Source organism: Anopheles merus, chromosome 2R, assembly GCF_017562075.2.
Source record: "Anopheles merus strain MAF chromosome 2R, AmerM5.1, whole genome shotgun sequence".
Lineage (NCBI taxonomy): Eukaryota > Metazoa > Arthropoda > Insecta > Diptera > Culicidae > Anopheles > Anopheles merus.
Genome location: NC_054082.1, coordinates 40671401 through 40690459, shown reverse-complemented (window position 1 = coordinate 40690459; position 19059 = coordinate 40671401). Strand labels below are relative to the sequence as shown.

General features: G+C 45.1%; 3 protein-coding genes across 9 annotated transcripts in view; 1 reads left to right on the top strand and 2 right to left on the bottom strand.

Annotated features, from left to right (window-relative positions):
• The window catches only part of LOC121590508 (allatostatin-A receptor), a 49514-nt gene extending 44460 nt beyond the window's left edge, over window positions 1-5054 (bottom strand). Inside the window, exon 1 of one of the 6 annotated variants that reach the window (XM_041910260.1) lies at window positions 4963-5054. The gene's annotated coding sequence lies outside the window, so the exon portion shown is untranslated. The other 5 variants (XM_041910263.1, XM_041910259.1, XM_041910264.1 and 2 more) reach the window with 5 other exon arrangements.
• A 4120-nt stretch (window positions 5055-9174) lies between these two features.
• On the top strand, window positions 9175-11715 carry LOC121590509 (nudix hydrolase 8). Of its 2 annotated transcripts, XR_006004426.1 has the most exons (6): window positions 9175-10021; window positions 10175-10299; window positions 10399-10490; window positions 10652-10865; window positions 10940-11458; window positions 11619-11715. XR_006004426.1 is itself a non-coding variant. In XM_041910267.1 (5 exons), exons 1-5 carry the CDS (start codon window positions 9876-9878, stop codon window positions 11365-11367), a joined length of 1005 nt encoding a protein of 334 aa, XP_041766201.1. In that variant the 5' UTR covers window positions 9176-9875; the 3' UTR covers window positions 11368-11548. The 2 variants fall into 2 exon arrangements, 1 of the variants encoding a protein (XP_041766201.1); XM_041910267.1 differs by lacking the exon at window positions 11619-11715 and having other exon boundaries at window positions 9176-10021; window positions 10940-11548.
• On the bottom strand, window positions 11544-13805 carry LOC121590507 (phenoloxidase-activating factor 2-like). Its single transcript, XM_041910258.1, has 6 exons — window positions 13679-13805; window positions 13397-13581; window positions 13152-13232; window positions 12884-13023; window positions 12400-12722; window positions 11544-12340 (listed from the first exon to the last, which is right to left on the bottom strand). Exons 2-6 carry the CDS (start codon window positions 13521-13523, stop codon window positions 11746-11748), a joined length of 1266 nt encoding a protein of 421 aa, XP_041766192.1. The 5' UTR covers window positions 13524-13581; window positions 13679-13805; the 3' UTR covers window positions 11544-11745.
• Window positions 13806-19059: the final 5254 nt, after the last annotated feature.

Sequence of the window (19059 nt, the reverse complement as noted above, 5' to 3'; positions counted from 1 at the left end):
AAGCTGGAAATGAAGACCGAGGGACATGTGGCTACATAGCTTCGTTAGCTTGGCCTGGAAGTCGATGCAACTGGCCAAACAGTGAAATGGTACCTGTGAAACATGAACAAACATATCATCAAGCAGAAATCGCGTTCACTGGCTTCGCAGCAGCAAGCAATGACGCCAAAACTCAATGCGACCATTTTAGGTGGAATTTCGGCTGAATTTCGATATGACACCATTAGTTTTTTTTATACAGGCAGTCAAAAAACTATGTTTTTAATGCAAACGTCAAACGAAATTATCCCTATGTTTAATTATTATTAAAAAAAACTACTAAAACTAAATAACCGTTTCAAGTATAAAATCATTTCTAGATGGTGCGTAGTAGTTGGCTTTTTCTTTTACAGCATACATATTTGCCCTCGATTAAATAACACTTATTTTCCACAACCCTTGCCCGAAGCTTACAGACCCTACATAGTAGTAATACACATTTCGTCTACCTTCCCAATACACCGAAAACTCCCGTCGTCTGCATTTACGGGAAAGTAACAGTTATGTGCGTAAAAGGATTAACGGCGCTGCTACCGCTTGCCCCGCGAGCCGTGGCCAGACCGCTGTTTATGTATATTTATGTAAATCACGTACAACCCTTTCCCCGATTCTTCGATCATCCTCACACCCGAGCGCCGTCCGATGTCGAATGGAGGGGCGATCAAAGAAGAAGAGAGAAGCGACGCTGGGGAAGTTCGTCAGGCAGATTAATCCTTTCACCCGCAAGTCTAGGGCGTGTGGGGGAAATTTCTTCATTACGATTATGTCACTTATTGTCACCCGTGCCTCCCGCCAACTGCTTCTTCACAAGACGCTGCGCCGAATTTGATGCCAAGGCTTGCAAACTCTTCCACCGACTGGAGCATGCCGGCGCGTGCAGACACACACACATTCAACGGTGGCACACGTGAAAGGCATAACCCGTTATGTTGCGCCCATGTGACCAAGGCTACATGGCAGGCGTTCGAGAGGAGTGGAGGCGGTGATGGTAAAGCTTTCTGGTTGATTGCACAAATGAAAACAGAGCATCCGGGAGTTCGGAGCTTCGCTGGCGGGAGAGCAAATACGAAAAAGGAATGATAATAAAGGAAATAATTAGACGCAGCTGCTAATCGGACCGAGGACGACGGAGCAGACGACGCCTATCAAAGGCCCACACCACTCCGTTCGGTGCTACCTGGCGCAATGATTTCTCGAGGGGCAGCTTAAAGTTGTGGACGCTCACGGGTTAAAGTATACTCGCCGATAAACCAGATAAAGCGCGCACTGGCTGTCGGATCGGAAAATGAGAAATTATACCGGAGCCGCAACCGATTTCGCAACCCGATGGGGCAAATATTTGTAACGAAGCGCAAAGAAAATATAGCAACAGTTCCGAAACCCATAGTCGCCATTCGCCAGGGCCAGGCACCTTGGTTGAAGGGAGAGGGTTGCACCACTTGCCCCGGTAAAAAGATTCGAGTGCGAAAGCGAACTAATAAATGAAGATAAATATTTGTTGTTAGTCGCTTTTGCTCCGATCGGTGGCCTTCGGTGTACATCGGCCCAAGCCGGGGGGGTCATGGAAGGGCCAGAGCGATGTCATTTTCTCCGTTGCGATGGAAACAACACGCCACGAAGCTTAACGATCGAGGACGGCCCAAGTTTTGGGGGACATTTCGAGACGCAGAAACGTGTGCGTGAATCCGAGCGTTTGAGTGCATTTGCCACTTGTCACCGGAAAGGGTACGGCGGGGCGGGCCTCTCTTTTCGAATTAAATGATGTATCGTCGTAAAGGGATAGCAGGGGAGCGGTAAAGCAGACACCGCGTGTCCATCATCATTAATCGGTCTTTGGCAAACCGTTTGATTTTGCTTTCGAAATTCAGCCAACTCGCCAGCCCGAAAACTGCCAACGGGTTTGCTGGGTGACTTCCGGAAGCATTAAAAAAAAAACAAGCAGCGAAAATGTGTGCGTGTGTTTATTTGATTTCAACAGATTTACGGGGCAACACTTTCGAGTGAGGATGAAAAAAGGATTACCGGTCTGATTGGGGATAGAGTTGTTTTTATTTCGTTCTCTGGAAAGTTATTTTTCGTACGGAATGCTGCACATGAGCTTGTGCTTTTCCCTGCTCACGGTAAGATAGATGCTGTCATGTACCCCTTGGGCACGGCAAGCACACCCTGGGCAAGGTAGCAGTGGTGGTCGATTTGATCGAAAACGCTCGAAGGTGTAGGGGATTGCCGTTCGGCACACTTTCATCAACATTAAATCCTTCAAGAGGGAAGCTTTGTGCGTCGCCTTTGTCGGGGTTTGTAAAGCCTCGCCGATCACGTACATGGCCGTGATGTCCCGAAATGCTTCGGTGAATGGGTTGTACAAAAATTAAATCACTTAGTGGAAGCAAACCTAACGTACGGGGGGCGGTGAAAATAGGGCAAAATCTGGAAACCGTGCGCAAGCCGTAAATCATTCCGTATCCATTACGGTTGATAAGTTGAACCGGTAATAGAATTTGTCACATCCTGAGTGAGTGTCTTCCGATAGCGGCTGGCCGGGTCGGGTCGGGTTTTAATAATAAATGTTTGTTCGTCGCACGTATGTGTGTGTTTGTTTGTGTGTATGTGCCCATACGAGTGAGGCGACAAATTGGTTGCAAACGGAAGAGACAGACAGACAACTATACGGAATGGGTGCAAAAAAAATGCAACACACACACATTAGGTGGAGGTGTTGAAAGGACACACAATAGCAGAAGAACAAGATAAAAATGTATATGAGAAGCTTGGGTGAAATGGGCATGTTAAGGAATTCATAGAATGTGTTTCGACTTCAAATAGTAAGAGAAAGTTAAGCATCGATAATGAAATAGTATTTTAAAAATATCAGCAAATAATGTATAATAATAAGAATGATAATAATAATAATTATTATTATAATTATTCAGTCAAACATAAAGGATAAACGAGAAAAGTGTGTACCACGATAAATGGTATGATAATATGTCCGCAAGTTTTCGAAATTCGTGTTTGTACCTATTTTTTGAGTTAGTTTAACCAACGTTCGGTGGACTCAGAATTATATTTGAAGAAATAAATAAATTATTAAATAAATAAATAGTAAAAAATAAAATATAAAATGTTAAAATAACAACAAACTAATAAGGGATAACATCGTCATTATGTTAACAAAAATATGTTTGACATAAAATTCATTATATTTATTTATTGATTTTTCATAATTGAGCTACATTTTGCACTGGAAGTTGTCTTTGTTTTATTTAAATAAAATATGTTTATGAACAGTAAATTATCATCACAGAAGAAAATTTCGTTAAAAATAATGGAATAAAAATCTATTTAAATAGTCATGACGCTATTAAAAACATTAAATAAAACGATACAATTTTATTTTTATATTGATTAAAGTGTCATCATCACAGAAAAACGACCAAGGCCGTATAAATCAAAGTGTGTGCTTCAACTATTGATGCTGTAACACTAACAATTTGCTCATAAAACTCAAAGTGCATGCAAGCTTCATAAATAAACAAAACAGGAAATAAAAAAGGCTGACCATTTGGCCCTGGCCTTCCGTGAATTTTCACCACACCGAGCCAAACCTGCCGGGAAATGACCCAATCGATGATCATGACGATAAGGACGATAAGAGCGTGTGGGATAAAACCGGACGCGAGGCTGAAAGAATCGAAAATAGGGCTCGGGGCTGCCAACCGACGGTTGCACAAATTCCACATCGAAACGTACAAACACTGGTTTGCAGTACCGGGACTGCAGGGGTGAGTGATGGGTGAGCAGACGGAGGACCGTGGGGACGCGGCGGTTGAGAGATTTGCAGGGATGTGTTTCCCCACGTGTTACTCTTTTTATTGCGGGGGTGTTATCTTACAACGTTCGATTTCACCGACTGAGATTCGTTGGTGGTACACTTTTTTTATTATTATTTTGCACTCCATCGTTCGCTGCTGGTTTCTTCCCATTGCTTGCTAGTTAACTACACTGCTTGTGGTTTGTTCTTGGGCGCGCGTAATTTATTGTCCCCTCTAGAAGCACCGTGGCGCAAGTTCACCTCCTATCGGTTTCTAAATCACCGAAAAACTGGATACGGTGTTGTTTGTTGTTTACAGAACACTTCACACATTTTGGCCATCATTTTCACGAACAGCGAACGGCCTTCACTAATCTAACGCGCGCTCTGTTTATTTTTATTTTTTTTATCACACTCTTTTCCATTCCCTGCCCCGGGAAGCCAAACCCATCTTGGCGTGGGTGTATTGTTATTGCATTGTTTACACGGATCGAACATTTGCAATCACTCACAGGGAAAAGTTTTTTTTGCGGGCATTTTATTTCGCACCACACGCACCAAATGCTGCTACCACACACACACACACAAACCCGAACGAATTCGAAAGTTCGTAAACACACGGAATACAATACACACAGATACACACTCACAAACCTGACGCCCGGCACTTGAGAACATGCAGATTTATTTATACACTTTTGCAGTCAATTTTCCATTGTGAAAAGAAAGGCGAGCTTTTTTTGAATGTACACACACAAAACAGCAGCCCGACAAAAGAAGCCGAAAGCGTCACGTTCTTCATAACGAAGAAGCCAACAACAAACTACTGTTCTTCGCGGGATCGAAATGGTAGGATATGCCGAACACGGCAAGGCTAACTTTGGCTGGCTGCTACCCGCCGATCCCGGTGGTTGCTATGGTATTATTTGGCTGCACATTTGCCGCATCGTCCTGCTACTTTTCTTAAAGGCAATTTACAATACCGTGTGGGTGTGTTTTTTTTATTTTTGATAAAGATATACCACTTATTGAAACGACCGTGCACAGAAAAGCTTAGCGTGTGATTGCGTCTGCCGTTGTACGGTGAGTGAAGAACGAAATGTTTTTTTTACCGAAATTTGCTCCCGGTTCATACGAAAGGCCGACGACAACTGGCCACACGGTGGTCAGGACCGCGATGCCGCACCGTAGCAAGCGTGCTATCGGTTGTGGAAAATTGCTGAGAGTGTGCCATGCGTTTTCTCTCGCGCTCCCGTTGTCCCCCCGGCTGTATGTTTTTAGGACCAAGAAGATACGGCTAGTCTGTGAGAGTGAAAGTGAGAGCTAACATCAGTTTTCGGAGTTATCAGGACGCTTTTTGGAACTGGGATGATAATGGACGCCTGCTTCTTGACACAACAAACTCTCCACAACGCTCTCTGCAATGGCGTCCAAGAAAGAGAGGGAGAGAGAGAGAGAGAGAGAGAGAGAGAGAGAGAGAGTTTTTACTCAACAAGATAGCAAAGATAGTAAGGCGACCCCCCGCATCCAGCAAGGGAACAGCTGTTGGGGGCTGTTGGGGTTACGGGGGCTGTTTGGAAAGATTTCGCTTGGCTGGATGTGTCACGTGAGCAATATTGGATACTGTTTACATTATGTACCAGGCAGCGTGGAGAGACGGCGGCTAGATGAGACGGAATAAGATAAGTATTAATTTTTTCGGTTAACTTTTGCGGGAAGGCGAAGGCGAATCAACAGGTGAGAGAAAAGGAGCCGCCAAGAGAGTGTGCGAGGGAGATATAGGGAAAAGCGAAAGAGATAGATGTAGAAAAGAGAGCAAGTACCAATGGAACAAACAGTTCAGGAAGATACGTTAAAATTATGACTGTAGAATTTGAATTTAATGTTTTTTTTTAACAATATAGTATTTATTTTTGTACTCGTAAAGGTCAGAATATTAAAAGTTTTAATGATCTTTGGAGCTCGCTTTGGCGCTTTTAGTTAGAATAATTCAAATACCAAAGAAATTTTTAATATCTTTTTCTTGACAGTTTATATTTTTGTTTATGTATTTCCCCCTTTAATTGTGACATTTTGTACCATCGTGTATAGCATATTTGTCATGCTTTAACTACCTTCCCAGATAATTGCATAAAAAATTCTATTCAACTTATGCATCATGATAATCTTAAATATAGCATTTAAACAGATCTGGTTGACAGTTAAATAATATGTTCCTACGCTCTTTTTTTCTCCGGAATACACAACGTTCTATATGCGGAAATGAGTTGCAATAGCTCGCAAATGGGGCGGCAATATGCATACGTAAAAAAAGAATTTTATTCATTTCGCATAGCTAGGACACCACTGACCGTGTAACTCGTGCATCGAATGGCTCAATAATATTATGAGTAGATCAGGTTTATCGAACGAATTCAATTCACCTCTTAATTGCGCATTGAAAGCTCACGTTCTAATTGCATGCAGTCAGTCGATGCATCGTTCGTAAATGCAGCCAATGGCGTGCGGTAATGTAATTAGAATCAAATATCATTCAAACCGATGGGTGATGGTAATGTAATTAGAATCAACTTACAAAATTAAAAACTATTTTGGTGACCTGAATTTTATCTGTGACTTTGAAATAAACTCAGTATATTATTTATTTTAATGAGCAACTTTTGCCTGAGGTGTGCAGAAACATCTATTCATTCGCCATCGGTATGACGCTTTAACTTTAACTTATGAATAAATATAATAAATTACAGGGTTTCCCACGATTTATTGATCGGTTCCCATCAATTTTTGGTGGGTTCCCATATTTTTTTGGTGCGTTCCCACGATTTTTGGCCGTTTCCCAGAATTTTTTGGTCCGATTGTATTGATATCAAATCTGAAAATACCAATAAATTATAGGAACGAACCAAAAATCTATGAGATACGACCAAAAAATCGTGGGAACGCACCAAAAAATCATGGAAACTGACCAATAAATCGTGGGAAACCCTGTAAGGATAGATTAAACCTTTACTGCTAATATAAGCTTAGCATAGAAAGGATAAAATTTCTTGATTTACTTGGTCTCTGCGATTCTGCACTAATATGAGAGTCTTTTAATTCTAGGAATAAGATAATCTAGATTCATAATAAATGTAGATTTTTCTCACGCGCCGGGCTGTGCAGGTTAAATAAAACAAATGCTTTTCGGTGGCTCTCGTCTAAAATAGGAAAATAGGATTTTAGTGGTGGGGATGTAACAGCTGGTTTAATATATATTTTTTTAAACAATACAAAAGAGTGTTCTTATCTACTAATTATCCTATCAATGCTTTAAGTTCAAGTTTATCTGATACCTGAAGAATATGTTTATTTTCTATTAGTTCTATATGATTTACGAATAGACTCATAACCTTCGCACGTCTGGTTGAATTGAAGATTTTAGTTTTTATGTTTTTGTTTGAATTGTAATTCTTGTCAAATAAGTTTTTCATTTAATAATAAATAATACATACTTTTTTTTTAGAATTAAGCTTATTGCAGTTCATATTTTGCCATACTTTTCTCCATTCCACTGATTGTCTGTTTTTAAGTTGAATTTGAGGGAGCGGAAGAAAGTTTCATATTGCCATATACATTTCTTTTGCCGTGGTTTTTTGCATTACTGAATCTGTTAAATAAGCACATTCTTTTGTTATTACTTCCAAACATGGATCGAATTTGGGCACTGATTGAATGTTTGGAGGGTTTTCTGTTTTTGACACAATTTTTGAGGTAAAAGGCATATTAGTTTTTATTTGAGATGTCTATTGATCAGTAATGATGGTAGCTTTATGCTTGGTAGAAGAAGATTTAGATCTCCTTTAGCTTTGGTCAGGCCAAGTTGGTTCATACAGATTCTCAGCCCACCTTTAGGCCACATGAACTCACCAAGCAAAGATATGAGCGTTACCATATGTTTATTGTTCGCTGATATTATTGATCCTATGTACCAAAGTTTAACGGTTAAGTATGTGTTTGCTAATATGGCTCTCTGGTGCAAGTTATTATCTTTGTGTTTGTGTTGTCTTATTAGTTGTGCAAATGTTTGTGTAGTTTTGTCCCAATTTAACTGGATGATTAATCTTAGATAGAATTATCCCCAAAATTATTAAACGATACTCTGTGCTAATCCAAGGAACTTTTAATTTGTTGAGCTCTGTAATATAGCCTATGTCCAGACCTTTTGTTTTTTCGGTGATTAATTTAGCTCCTGATACTGATTGATATTCGATTAATATTTTTCTAATGTCATTAATTATATCCTGTTTTGTTGTGATGATAGAAATATCATCAGCATATGCGTTTATGATGTCGTCACAGTCATTACACACTAACACACGTTACGATTCTAAATTTTTCTAGTAAAGGATATAAGTATAACACAAACAAATGCATCGCAAGTGGATCTCCTTGCCGCACTGACTTTTTGATTGGGAATTTTTTTGTTGATAGGCTTCCGTTCATATAGAGTCTAGAATATGTGCATGCATTTATTTTCTCAATGAATTGAATCAAGATTTGATTAAAACTTATTGCTTGCATTGTTTTATACAAAAAGTTGTGATTTACTCTATCAAATGTCTTGGAAAGATCAAACGAGATGAGTTGGCTTATTTCCTTTTTGTTGTTGATTTCAAGAACTTTGTCTTTGATTTAAAAGATGCCTTGAAAAATATTTTAGTTCTTATTACTACTTTTTTGGGAGTTTGTTAGTGTTGTTAATTAATCTCTTCCACTGTTTAAGAACTGAACCGTTTCAAAAATATCAAAAATAAAACGATACGGCTCTAAACAAGAAAAACTTTTTTTGTTAGTTTTGTAAAAGTTTGTACAAACATTTAAAAAAAAACTTTTTTTTACAGAGTACAGGAAACGAAGATTTACAAACGATCATTGGCACGTGGCACTTTCAAATTTACGAGCAGTTGTTCGAAACGCACAGTGGTCGAGTGCTACTCCTTCAAGATGGTTCGTACATTGGCTAAGAAACAGTAGTATGTAATTCCATGGGGCTGGCGGGACTCATTGTTAATGTTTCCATTTTATCGCCCTTCGTTTACTTTTACATTTTCAACTCGTATATAAAACGATTTATTGCATATGTTATGACTTGCTATTTTTTAAAGCAAATTACCATCACAGTGGTTTTCAGCGTTACCGCTTCCCAAGGTGTATATAGATGTCATTCATTCACGACAGCGTTTTCAATAACAATTACACGCACACACACACACACACACACACACACACACACACACACACACACACACACACACACACACACACACACACACACACACACACACACACACAAACACACTTTCCGCACACGGCCCCCTGCAGAAAGGATTGCGAAATTCCTATCATCTGTGTGTGGTTGAACAGTCGTGGCCAAAATGTACATTGAAGCACATGCTCACCCGTCTGTGACGATGCTGCAAAGATAAACAGAGCGCATAACATAGCCGTGAGTGCGTGTGAGAGCGTGTGCGTGCATGTTTGTGTGTGTGTGTGGGTGTGGATTCTAATCAAAACAGTCGCGAAACAATGGACCAATTGTTACACCGTACAGCCTTGTGAGAAGAGTGAGCATTGTTGTATAGCCGGAAGCGAGCACCCGACCTGCTTCGGTGCGGCGCGATTTGTTTGTTAAAGTCCGGGGCCGTTTTTGTCGCCAACTTCGACGCCGTACATCATCGGCATCGTCGCCATCGTGCTGTGATCATTCGGCGCGAGCGTGTTTTTTCGCACACTGCACCACTGGTGGACGGTTTAGCTCGGTGGCGGTCAAAAGTGTCGCGCATACCCACCCCGCCCGCATGTTCTGGAAGGCCGCGGAAGCTCTTGACGAAACGTAACTCCCGTTTGCGTGAATAGTGTGCGTCCATTGACGGGTCCGGTTGCCCGTAGATACGGTTTCTACCTCCCAACCAACCCCTCCCCCAGCGGCTGTCCAACATCCTTCGAGCCACACACACAAACACAGCCAGGGTCCGCCGGTCGCTAAATGAGTAGGGCGCTTTTTGTCATTCCGCAACGCTTGCTATCAATCGTCCGATGTAACCAGGTTTCATTGATAACGCGCCATTCGAGCAAAATGAGCGAACAGCCGGAGAGTAACATTGTGAAGGGTGCTGATAGTTGGTTCAACAAGTAAGTCATCTCCGTCCGCCCGTGTTTGCAAGCGGATTTTGCATCCTTGAGCGCGCCACACCGCGGCCGTCTAATAATACCCGAGACGGTCTCGATCTCTATGTGTGTGTGTGTATGTGTGAGAGTTGTTTATTGTTCCAATTGTCGTTACAGATACTCGGCGGTAGAAAGTTCTCCCGAGGGCACGTTCAAGGGGGTGAAGGACCGGTTCAATGGCATCACGGTGGACTCGAGCATGGAAACCTGCAGCCCCGACTGTTTTCCAACCGTGCTGAAGCGTAAGTTACCTACCATGTGTGTGTGTGTATGTGTGTTGTGTAACCGTTGGATATTATTGTTGTTACCGTGTTTTTTTTGCTTGTAACCCCATTTTTTAGGATCGCTCGACCATTGGATTCAAAGCAAAACCCGTGGCATATGGTTCAAAGTCCATCTGTCCGCCGCCAGCTGGATACCGGAACTAGTTAATGTGAGCATTAAGCTGTGCTGATTTGTTTGTTTTGTCCCTTATCTGCGCTGTGCTACATTGTACAAAGCAAAGTAGCCTGTGCCAATGTTGTTTTTTTGCAGAGCACAAATGGTACAATAATGTATGTTCCTTTTTTTTTCGACTTTTCAACCTCCCGATAGAATGGATTTCAATTCCACCATGCCAAAAATTCGTTTGTGATGCTGTACCGCTGGCTGCCGACGGACGAGTCGGCCAACATTCCACCGTACTCGCACACGATGGTCGGGGTCGGCGCGCTGGTAATGAACGAGCGCCAGCAGGTGCTGGTGGTGAGCGAAAATTACGCCCTCATCGCTGGCTCCTGGAAGCTACCGGGAGGCTATGTGGAACCAAGTAAGTGTGCAACCGAACGAACGACGCGAACTCCCACCACTTACCCACCCACTCGCGCGTGTCATTGCTTGCAGATGAGAATTTCATCGACGCCGCCATCCGGGAGGTGGAGGAGGAGACGAACATCCGGACGCGGTTCGATTCGGTCGTCTCGATACGGCACGCGCACGGCGCCGGTTTCGGCTGCTCCGATCTGTACATCGTCATGGCGCTGACGCCGCTGACGGAGGCAATTTCCAAGTGCAACCGGGAGATTGCCAAATGCGAATGGATGGATGTGAACGAGTACCTGAACCACCCGAAGGTACACGAAACGAACCGCAACTTTGTGCGCACGTACCTGGAGTACAAGCGGCTCGGTGTGCGCATCGACTGTGCCGAGGAGATGCACCAGGTGCTGAAGAAGCGGTACAACGTGTACTCCGTTACCAAGGTGCCAGAGGTGGGCAGCAGCAGCAGCAGCAGTGATAGCAGTAACAGTACCGGCACGCCGAAATTATAGCGTCCGAACGAGTACGATGCCGCTGGCGACGGCGTGCCACCTCCAGGAAGGATTCGATGACCGACCGCTGGTCGGCGTGCGTGTTTGGCAGGTATGTTGTTACCCGCAGACGATTGCAAAGTGGAATTAAGACGTTGTTTTTCTTGTTTTACCAATATTACATCTGCTCTGGTGGATAGAATTGTTACATTTTTTTTTATTAATTCCATTACGTGAATATCACTCTCTCTTTGTCTCTGTGTGGGGTTTAGCCGAGCTGTGTGATGTTTTGTGAGGAGAAATTTCATTGACAGATACGTAAAACTAGCAGCTAGGAACTTGAAAATTAAATTTACCCTCAATGTTAACAAAGAAAAAGGAAAGGAGGAAAGGAAGGCCTCAAACCGTCGCAATTGTAGACGTGATCCAGGTAATGTACGACGCAACGTTAACGTACACACCCGGTATGCCGTTTGCACCGCAACCGATGCCCCACGCTACCAGGCCCACCACGTACCAGCGATTGTTTAGCGCGCACACCAACGGCGATCCGCCGTCCCCCGTGCACGCATCCTTGCCCAGCTCACCCCCGGCGCAGAGGAAGCTGGTCGTATCGAGCACAAAGTTGCCACCGAGCCGCGTCGTGCGCAGGGCCGTCTGGCAGTTGACCGAGTTGACGATCGGTACGTCCACCTCCTTCGGGATGGACTGGAAGGCGCCGCTGACGAAATCGTTCTTGCCCCAGCCGGACACCCAGCAGCGGCTGCCCACGAACGACGTGACCGGCAGGCAGGCCGTCGCAATCGTTGGCGTCGTACCGAGGCCGACCGTGCCGGAAAGGCGCAAAATGGCAATGTCGTTGCGCAGGTTGGCCGAGTTAAAGTTCGGGTGCACAAAGTATCGCGCCACGGTAAACTCCTGCACCGGCAGGGGCTCCGTCGTGGAGGCTGCGTCCCACTCGCCGAGCCGCACCTTCAGCGCCCGGGTGCCGGAGCTGCGGAAGAGCATCATGTTCGCTTTATTCGCTTTATGATGTGTGTGTACGCCACTTACGTGTAGTCCGATATTTTGTGCGCCGCGGTCAGCACGTGCAGATTGTCGATGAGTGCGCCGGAGCCGACGTAAACGTCACCCGGCCCGAGCAGCACCACCTGCCAGGGATACTCACCGTAGCTGGCCTGGTTGGCGGTGACGGCGGGCGAGTTGGCAATCGGGGGGTACTGCATGCCGCACTGGTAGCTACCGGCCAGGCAGCATCGCTCCAGTCCCGATTGGCAGGTCGCGGGTGAAGCGATATTGAGCGCTATCACTGAGGCGACTGTGTTGGTCGTGGTTGTCGTCGTCGTGCCCAGCGTTACACCCGTATTTGCGCTTGGCTGTGGGGAAAAAGCGTAGAACAGTTAGTTTTCACCGGCCGAAAGACATCCACTTCCTCACACAAAGCGTATCGACACATCCGAAAAAGGTCATGCAACTTGATGTTATTTGAGAATGCCCATCACTTGCTCACATTTAAGAAACGGCAACGTTTACTTACATTCGAAACAATTCTCACATCCAACTGGCCGGCACCGTCCGTCGTGCCACCGGTGCTCGTCGTGTTACACCGGCCCGTTGGTACACAGACGCACGTCTGGCCGGTCGGTGTCCCTGTGTTAACAATGTTCGGGAGAATACCTTTAAGGTCATTTCAAAAGGGACGCGTTCATCAAAAAAAAAAAAAAAAGCCAAAGAAAAGCGTTAAAAACAATCGACCTTTTTGTTGGGGTGGTGGGTGGCGGGACGAGCCGTAACGAGCGACCAACCTGTCTGCAGTGGCACGACACCCGTAAGGACACCGCTGGTAATGCCGTTGCTCACATTAATGGCAGCCTGTCGCGTGAGGTCTTTCATTGTGCGGGAAGCGAATTGATAAAGCCGTAAGTTGTGCCCGACCATGTGCCATGGTGAAAAAGGAAATAGTGAAATTATTTAAAACGAATCATGCTGCAATACATAGCGTGTGGTATGACGTATATATGTATATGAGGTGAGGTTGCTTTGACTTTACCATTGCCGGGAGTTGCACCGTCCTGGGGGAAATTGAACGCTGGGCTACGTTCCACGGTGGACAGCGCTGTTACTGTAAAGCCACTGCTGGCCAGAAAACACATCAGCCCTATGAGCAGGCAATCCATGACGTCAGGCTCTCGGATGCTTATGCTTCGGTCGCTAAGGTTGTCTGCATCTAACGAACTGTTGTGGTTGGTGGTGCAGTCGATTGCGTGCAGTGTAAATTGCGGTATTATTCAATGGACAGAATCGATGACACAAAAAGTTTAAGCTTTCTTACATGTTGATCTTGTACCATCAATTGACCGTTCGATGGCTTCACTTTAAAATTCACCACTGCACAAGTTAATATGCCTTTTGCCACTTTACACCGAACGCTTTTGGTCACTAGCTCCTGAATTGTTGAACGAGCCTTACGCTACTGAACCGTACCCCGGCTTGCATGCCACCCATTTATAGTAATTCTAAAAGTGCGCTGTTGCACGCTGTTGGAAATACCGACCTATGGGAGCGACACTGCAATTACATCTGGCACGCAGAAGCGCGGGGAACGCTACCGTGTTCGGTGGCGGTGGTCAGCCGATGGACCCAAACGAACGAACGAACGGCTTCTCCATCGCAGCGGGGGAGGTCCAATTATCCGGGGGACTCGGAAGGTTGGAAAGCATCAGTACCCTTTGCTTTCGCTGCGCTTATACCCTTGCAAACACAATCGTACCGTTTTTATGGTGGAGCCAGCACCATTTCTGCGCCAAGCGCTGGTGCTGGTTTTTCACACTGTATCACTCTAATGGGATTGCAAGTCGAGATAAAAACGAGGGACAGAATTCTACGCTCCGTGGCTGAGCAAATTTATTGATGACTGCTGGTGACCGAACTACCGCTGTTGGTTATAATAATCGGCCGAAAGATTTCAATGCCAAAGGAGAAGCGTTGGACAAAACGAAGTACAATTTGTGTTTTTATTTTCTTCAAAAGTTTGCATTCGAACACTGCTTAAATCATAGTTACATTTGAGCATTTTATAGAACTAGCTTGTTTTGCCTTACGCGCTACACACTGCGTATATGCCCGCTTGCTTCACATACGCTGGTTGTTACACTATTTCTCTAATGCTGTGTCCTTGGCCCAGGGGCGGGCACCGCGACACACTTTTTCTCCACCTCTTCCTCAGGCCCAATTTCATGGCTAATGACTCATGGTGTGTCCCAGTTGGGAACCCAAAAGAGCGTGTGTCTGTGTGTGTTGTGAACTTGATTGCAACAGGAAAGCGGAATACGATCCGACGATGGTGCTTCAACGGTTCTTAGCAGCATCCATCCCCTCATACGTACGCTACGGTGTGTTTCTGTGTGTGTGTTTTTTTTCTTTGATATTTTACAGCACAATATATACGATAATCCCGCGTGTTGGCCCGAGATGCCCGAGAACGAGGACATCTCGGCAGCCATCCGGAACGGGTAGAAAGTTAAAAATGAAAATTCTTGTTGTACCTCTTGCCAGGGGGGGGGGGGGGGGGGGGGGCCGGTGGGGGCCACTTTTAAAAACTGTTCGCTTGATTTGATCGATCTAGGAAACCCTTCTGTCCGTGGCGTTGCTGGCGGTGCTGTTTTCGGTCCCGTGCGCCCCACCGGACGCTTTGGAGATCTCCCACAAAACGTGCGCGACCCGCTCCTGGTACTGCAGCATGTCCTCGTCCGCGAACACGGTTGCCATCTGCTCGAACGTTTCGCGCAGGAAGTCGTCCCGCTTCTGGCGCGTCCTTAGCATCCGGTCGATCTCACGCTTTATTCGCTGCCGCAGCCGGTTCTTCGTTTTCTCGATCGTGACGCGTATGTCCTCCTTGTTCTGCCGACGCTTGCGGTTCAGCTCCGCGTTCCGCTGCCGGCGCAGAACCTTCTGCTCCTCCGTTTCGTTCTGGCGCTTGATGCGCTGCTGCAGCGTGTGCTTCGCGCGGACCAGCTGCTTCACGGAGATGTTCTTCATCGATTCCTCGGGCACGGTCGGTGACTTGGATGAGGACTCGGCACTGCTGCTCGACGAGCCGGATGCTGATGCCGCAGCCTGTGGGTTTTTGTTGTATGCGTCCGACTTTTCGTCCTTCACCATTCGCGGGTTGTGCGGAGGGGGGTGGTGCGCGGGCGCAGGGGAAGGCTGCTGTGGCTGCTGTTGCGGATGTGGTGGCTGCTGCTGCTGCGGATGCTGCTGGGGATGCTGTGGGTGCGGCGGTTGTTGCTGCGGATGGTGCTGCTGTTGGTGCGGAGGCGGCGGCGGATGATGCTGCTGCTGTTGGTGCTGCTGCTGCTGCTGTTGCTGCTGCTGCTGCTGCTGCTGATGCTTGGTGTTGTGACTTTTGGACTTGTGGGTGCTGCGGGAGGCACCGTTTGGGAACATGCTACCAGACAACGAGAGATGGTTCATGTACAAGGCATTCTTATCGTAATTCATATGTGGCGGATAGGCGTGATGATGGTACAGATTAAACTCTTCTATGCTGAACGGTGGCGGAAACTCAATCGGAGTCGGATGTTCCTGGATGTCCACTTGCAGGTAGCTGTACGGGGGCTCCATCACAAGAGTGTGGCAATGGTGAAACAAACGTTGCTCGGTGCTGCCTCTCCTCCGGCCTCTATCGCATAATCGTACTGGAACTACACGACACAGATGGTGGACAGTCGTTTTCGTTTCACAATTGGGCGCTTAATTATTGAAAAAAGAAACCATAGCTCCCGAAATGTATCAATGTTTTTGTTGCCAACTTATGCGTCTGACAGGCTTCAGGGACGGAGCACTACAAAGTTACGGCGTTTCGCCCGCAATGGCAAGCGTTTTCGCTTGGGATGACCAAGATGTATAGAGCCGGGGCAGCCGTTGGTGCTTAACCTTTGTGTCTGCGGCCGTTTTTTCCAGGGGCGGGCAAACTTTTTCGTGAAAAGAATGTATTATTGTGGGTTGTTTTCTTTGACGATCAAATGAATTGTAGGACTCTAAGAATTTTCATTTCAATTGACTTATCTAAAAAAAACTTATTTTATATTAAAAATATATAATATATATATATATATATATATATAATATATTATACATAATATTTTATTTTTTATGTTAGAAAGGGTTCAAGAGACCAGCAAAACAATGAATATTTTTAAACATTTTACTATGCACAGTAGAACTTCGATTATCCGGGGGCGGGTTAACCGGCGGGCGGCTTAACCGTGCGCATAAATGTGACAGCTGTTCAAACGTACGGCGAACATTTGCAGCCATAGTCAAGTGGGCAACCAGTTTGTTGTGCAGCTTTGTAGTGTCTAGTGGAATTTTCGAAATTCATTTTTGTTCATGAAAAGCTGTTAAACCTATAGTAATTGATTAAAATAATATTCTACTAACGATAAATCGATTGATTCAAGGTGAATTAATCATAAACCTAGTGGATTTTATAATTTTTATATGAATTTGACATTTCTTGGACCATTATCCGTGCAAATCGATTAACCGGCAACCGTCCGGTCCCGAGCTGCCCGGATAATCGACGTTCTACTGTATTGCAAAAAGGTGGTGGCGCCATCTGTTGGTGTGATAGCCATACAGTGGGGCTTTCCTTGCCTTCATTTCTCCTTCCCTCTATACTGTTGTATGGTTTCGCATTGAAGAACTGTTAATTGTAATTTTATTTCACATTTTTCATTTGCATTTTGTGAGGGTTTATGCGAGATACAACGTGTTAGTTTTTCAGCGCAGTTTAAGTTGATGCCTAGGCAGTTGTATAGTTTTGTATATGAGGGTGTTGGCATTGAAGAACTAGATCAGCGCATCGCTAGAAATAAATCAGCGATTTGTTTATTTAAATACTAGCCAAGTGACATTTGATTGAAATTGTTTTCCCATATCTGCTCGATTAGTGCTCGATACGCTTGAAATTGTGGATTTGTGTGTGATCAAGTTTGTTGAAAGCGTCAAGATTTGGTGTGTTCGTAAATTAGACGTTCCTCATCGATGGACGATGTCGTCGGGCTCATTTTTCATTCATAGCTCTGCTTTTTTTTTTAGGAAAAACAAAAGCTAATTTTGTGTGACGTTATTCTATAAAAAATGGATATTATTTAAGTATAAAATGGGAACATGACCATGACCAACAATGGGAAACATCATTTCCGAGCGAATCTAGAAGAAAGTAACGAAAAAGCCGCATCACAGTTGATTTTAAAGGGCTTTTTCTGAATTCCCCTTCAAACTGGTGCAGTTTAAGGCTCCAGTTTAAGGCAATTTGATCGAATTCCCGATTATTTGTGCTCTAAAAAACTCTCAGGACCTTTTGCTACCACCAAGGGTCTACGACAGGGGGGCGGGCTTGCCTGTCTCCTATTTAACTTGGCACTAGAGAGGGTCATCCGCGACTCGAGGGTGGAGACTACGGGAACCATCTTCTATAAGTCAACCCAGATCCTGGCATACGCTGATGATATAGACATGATTGGTCTGCGGCTCTCCTATGTAGCAGAAGCCTACCAAGGGACCGAGCAGGCGCAAGGAACCTCGGATTGCAGATAAACGAAGCAAAGATCAAATTAATGGCAGCGACGCTACCAACAAAAAATCCAAACTTACGTAGCTGTGACTTACAGATCGGTGAACGTACTTTTGAAGTCGTCTCAGAATTCACCTATAGCGGATCAAAGGTCAGCAACAACCATATAATGGAAGATAGGTGATGATAAGTCCCACCTCTTACCCCAACACAGGTTTGAGAAGGACGAAAGTATCTATAAGATAATTCTACTCTAATAGTTGTTATGAAATAAAAAACGAGCGAGTGGTGGCTTCGGAAAACTCTCAGAGGAACCGTCCGAGTCATACACACACACAAGATGACCAACATAGTTTCACGAAGAAAAAAAAAACGGGTCATACTCCATCGAATACAATGGTATTCCTTAGCATACTTTACGTAGTCCGCCAAGAACCAATAAATGGATCTGGCGCACCACTTATCAGGACACAACTGCAACATGCATATGGCCAGTTCCACTAGTGCCAACCGCTGACTCTATGGTCTACGGATGAGTTGCGCGCAAGGATGTTGGCTGCCAACCGGTCATTCTACAATCTGGGACTATATAGTACGTTCCTGCCAGGCCGCTCCGGACTCGGGCAATATCGACCCTCGATGATCATAGAACACAATTTGGCTCCCCTGACCCGTTCTTACTCATGTGCCGTGCTTTCAACGCCGTCAGCGACGCTTTTGAGCCGAGGATTTCGCCGACTGAGTTTAATGATCGTGTTTCTGTGCAAAATTCTGTCCCATATTGCACATTTTATGTTCTATGTTAGTTCATTTTTGGCCCCGTATGTGTGGAAAGACAATGGAGGAGCCGTTATAATGACGGCTATACAAGATGTACTATACAAGATGTACGGCGTCCTTACTGTCGTGCAGCGTAGGCTCCGGTGGGCTGGTCATGCTGTACGCATGGAAACGGATGACCCTGCCCGTAAAGTCTTTTTAGGCCATCCACAAGGACAGAGGAGGCGTGGTAGGCCCAAATTGAAGTGGCAAGATGGCATGGAGGCGTCCACCATCAAGGCCGGGATAACGGACTGGCAGACGAAGGCGCTAAACCGTGAGCGGTTTCGGACACTCCTGAGGCAGGCCAAGAC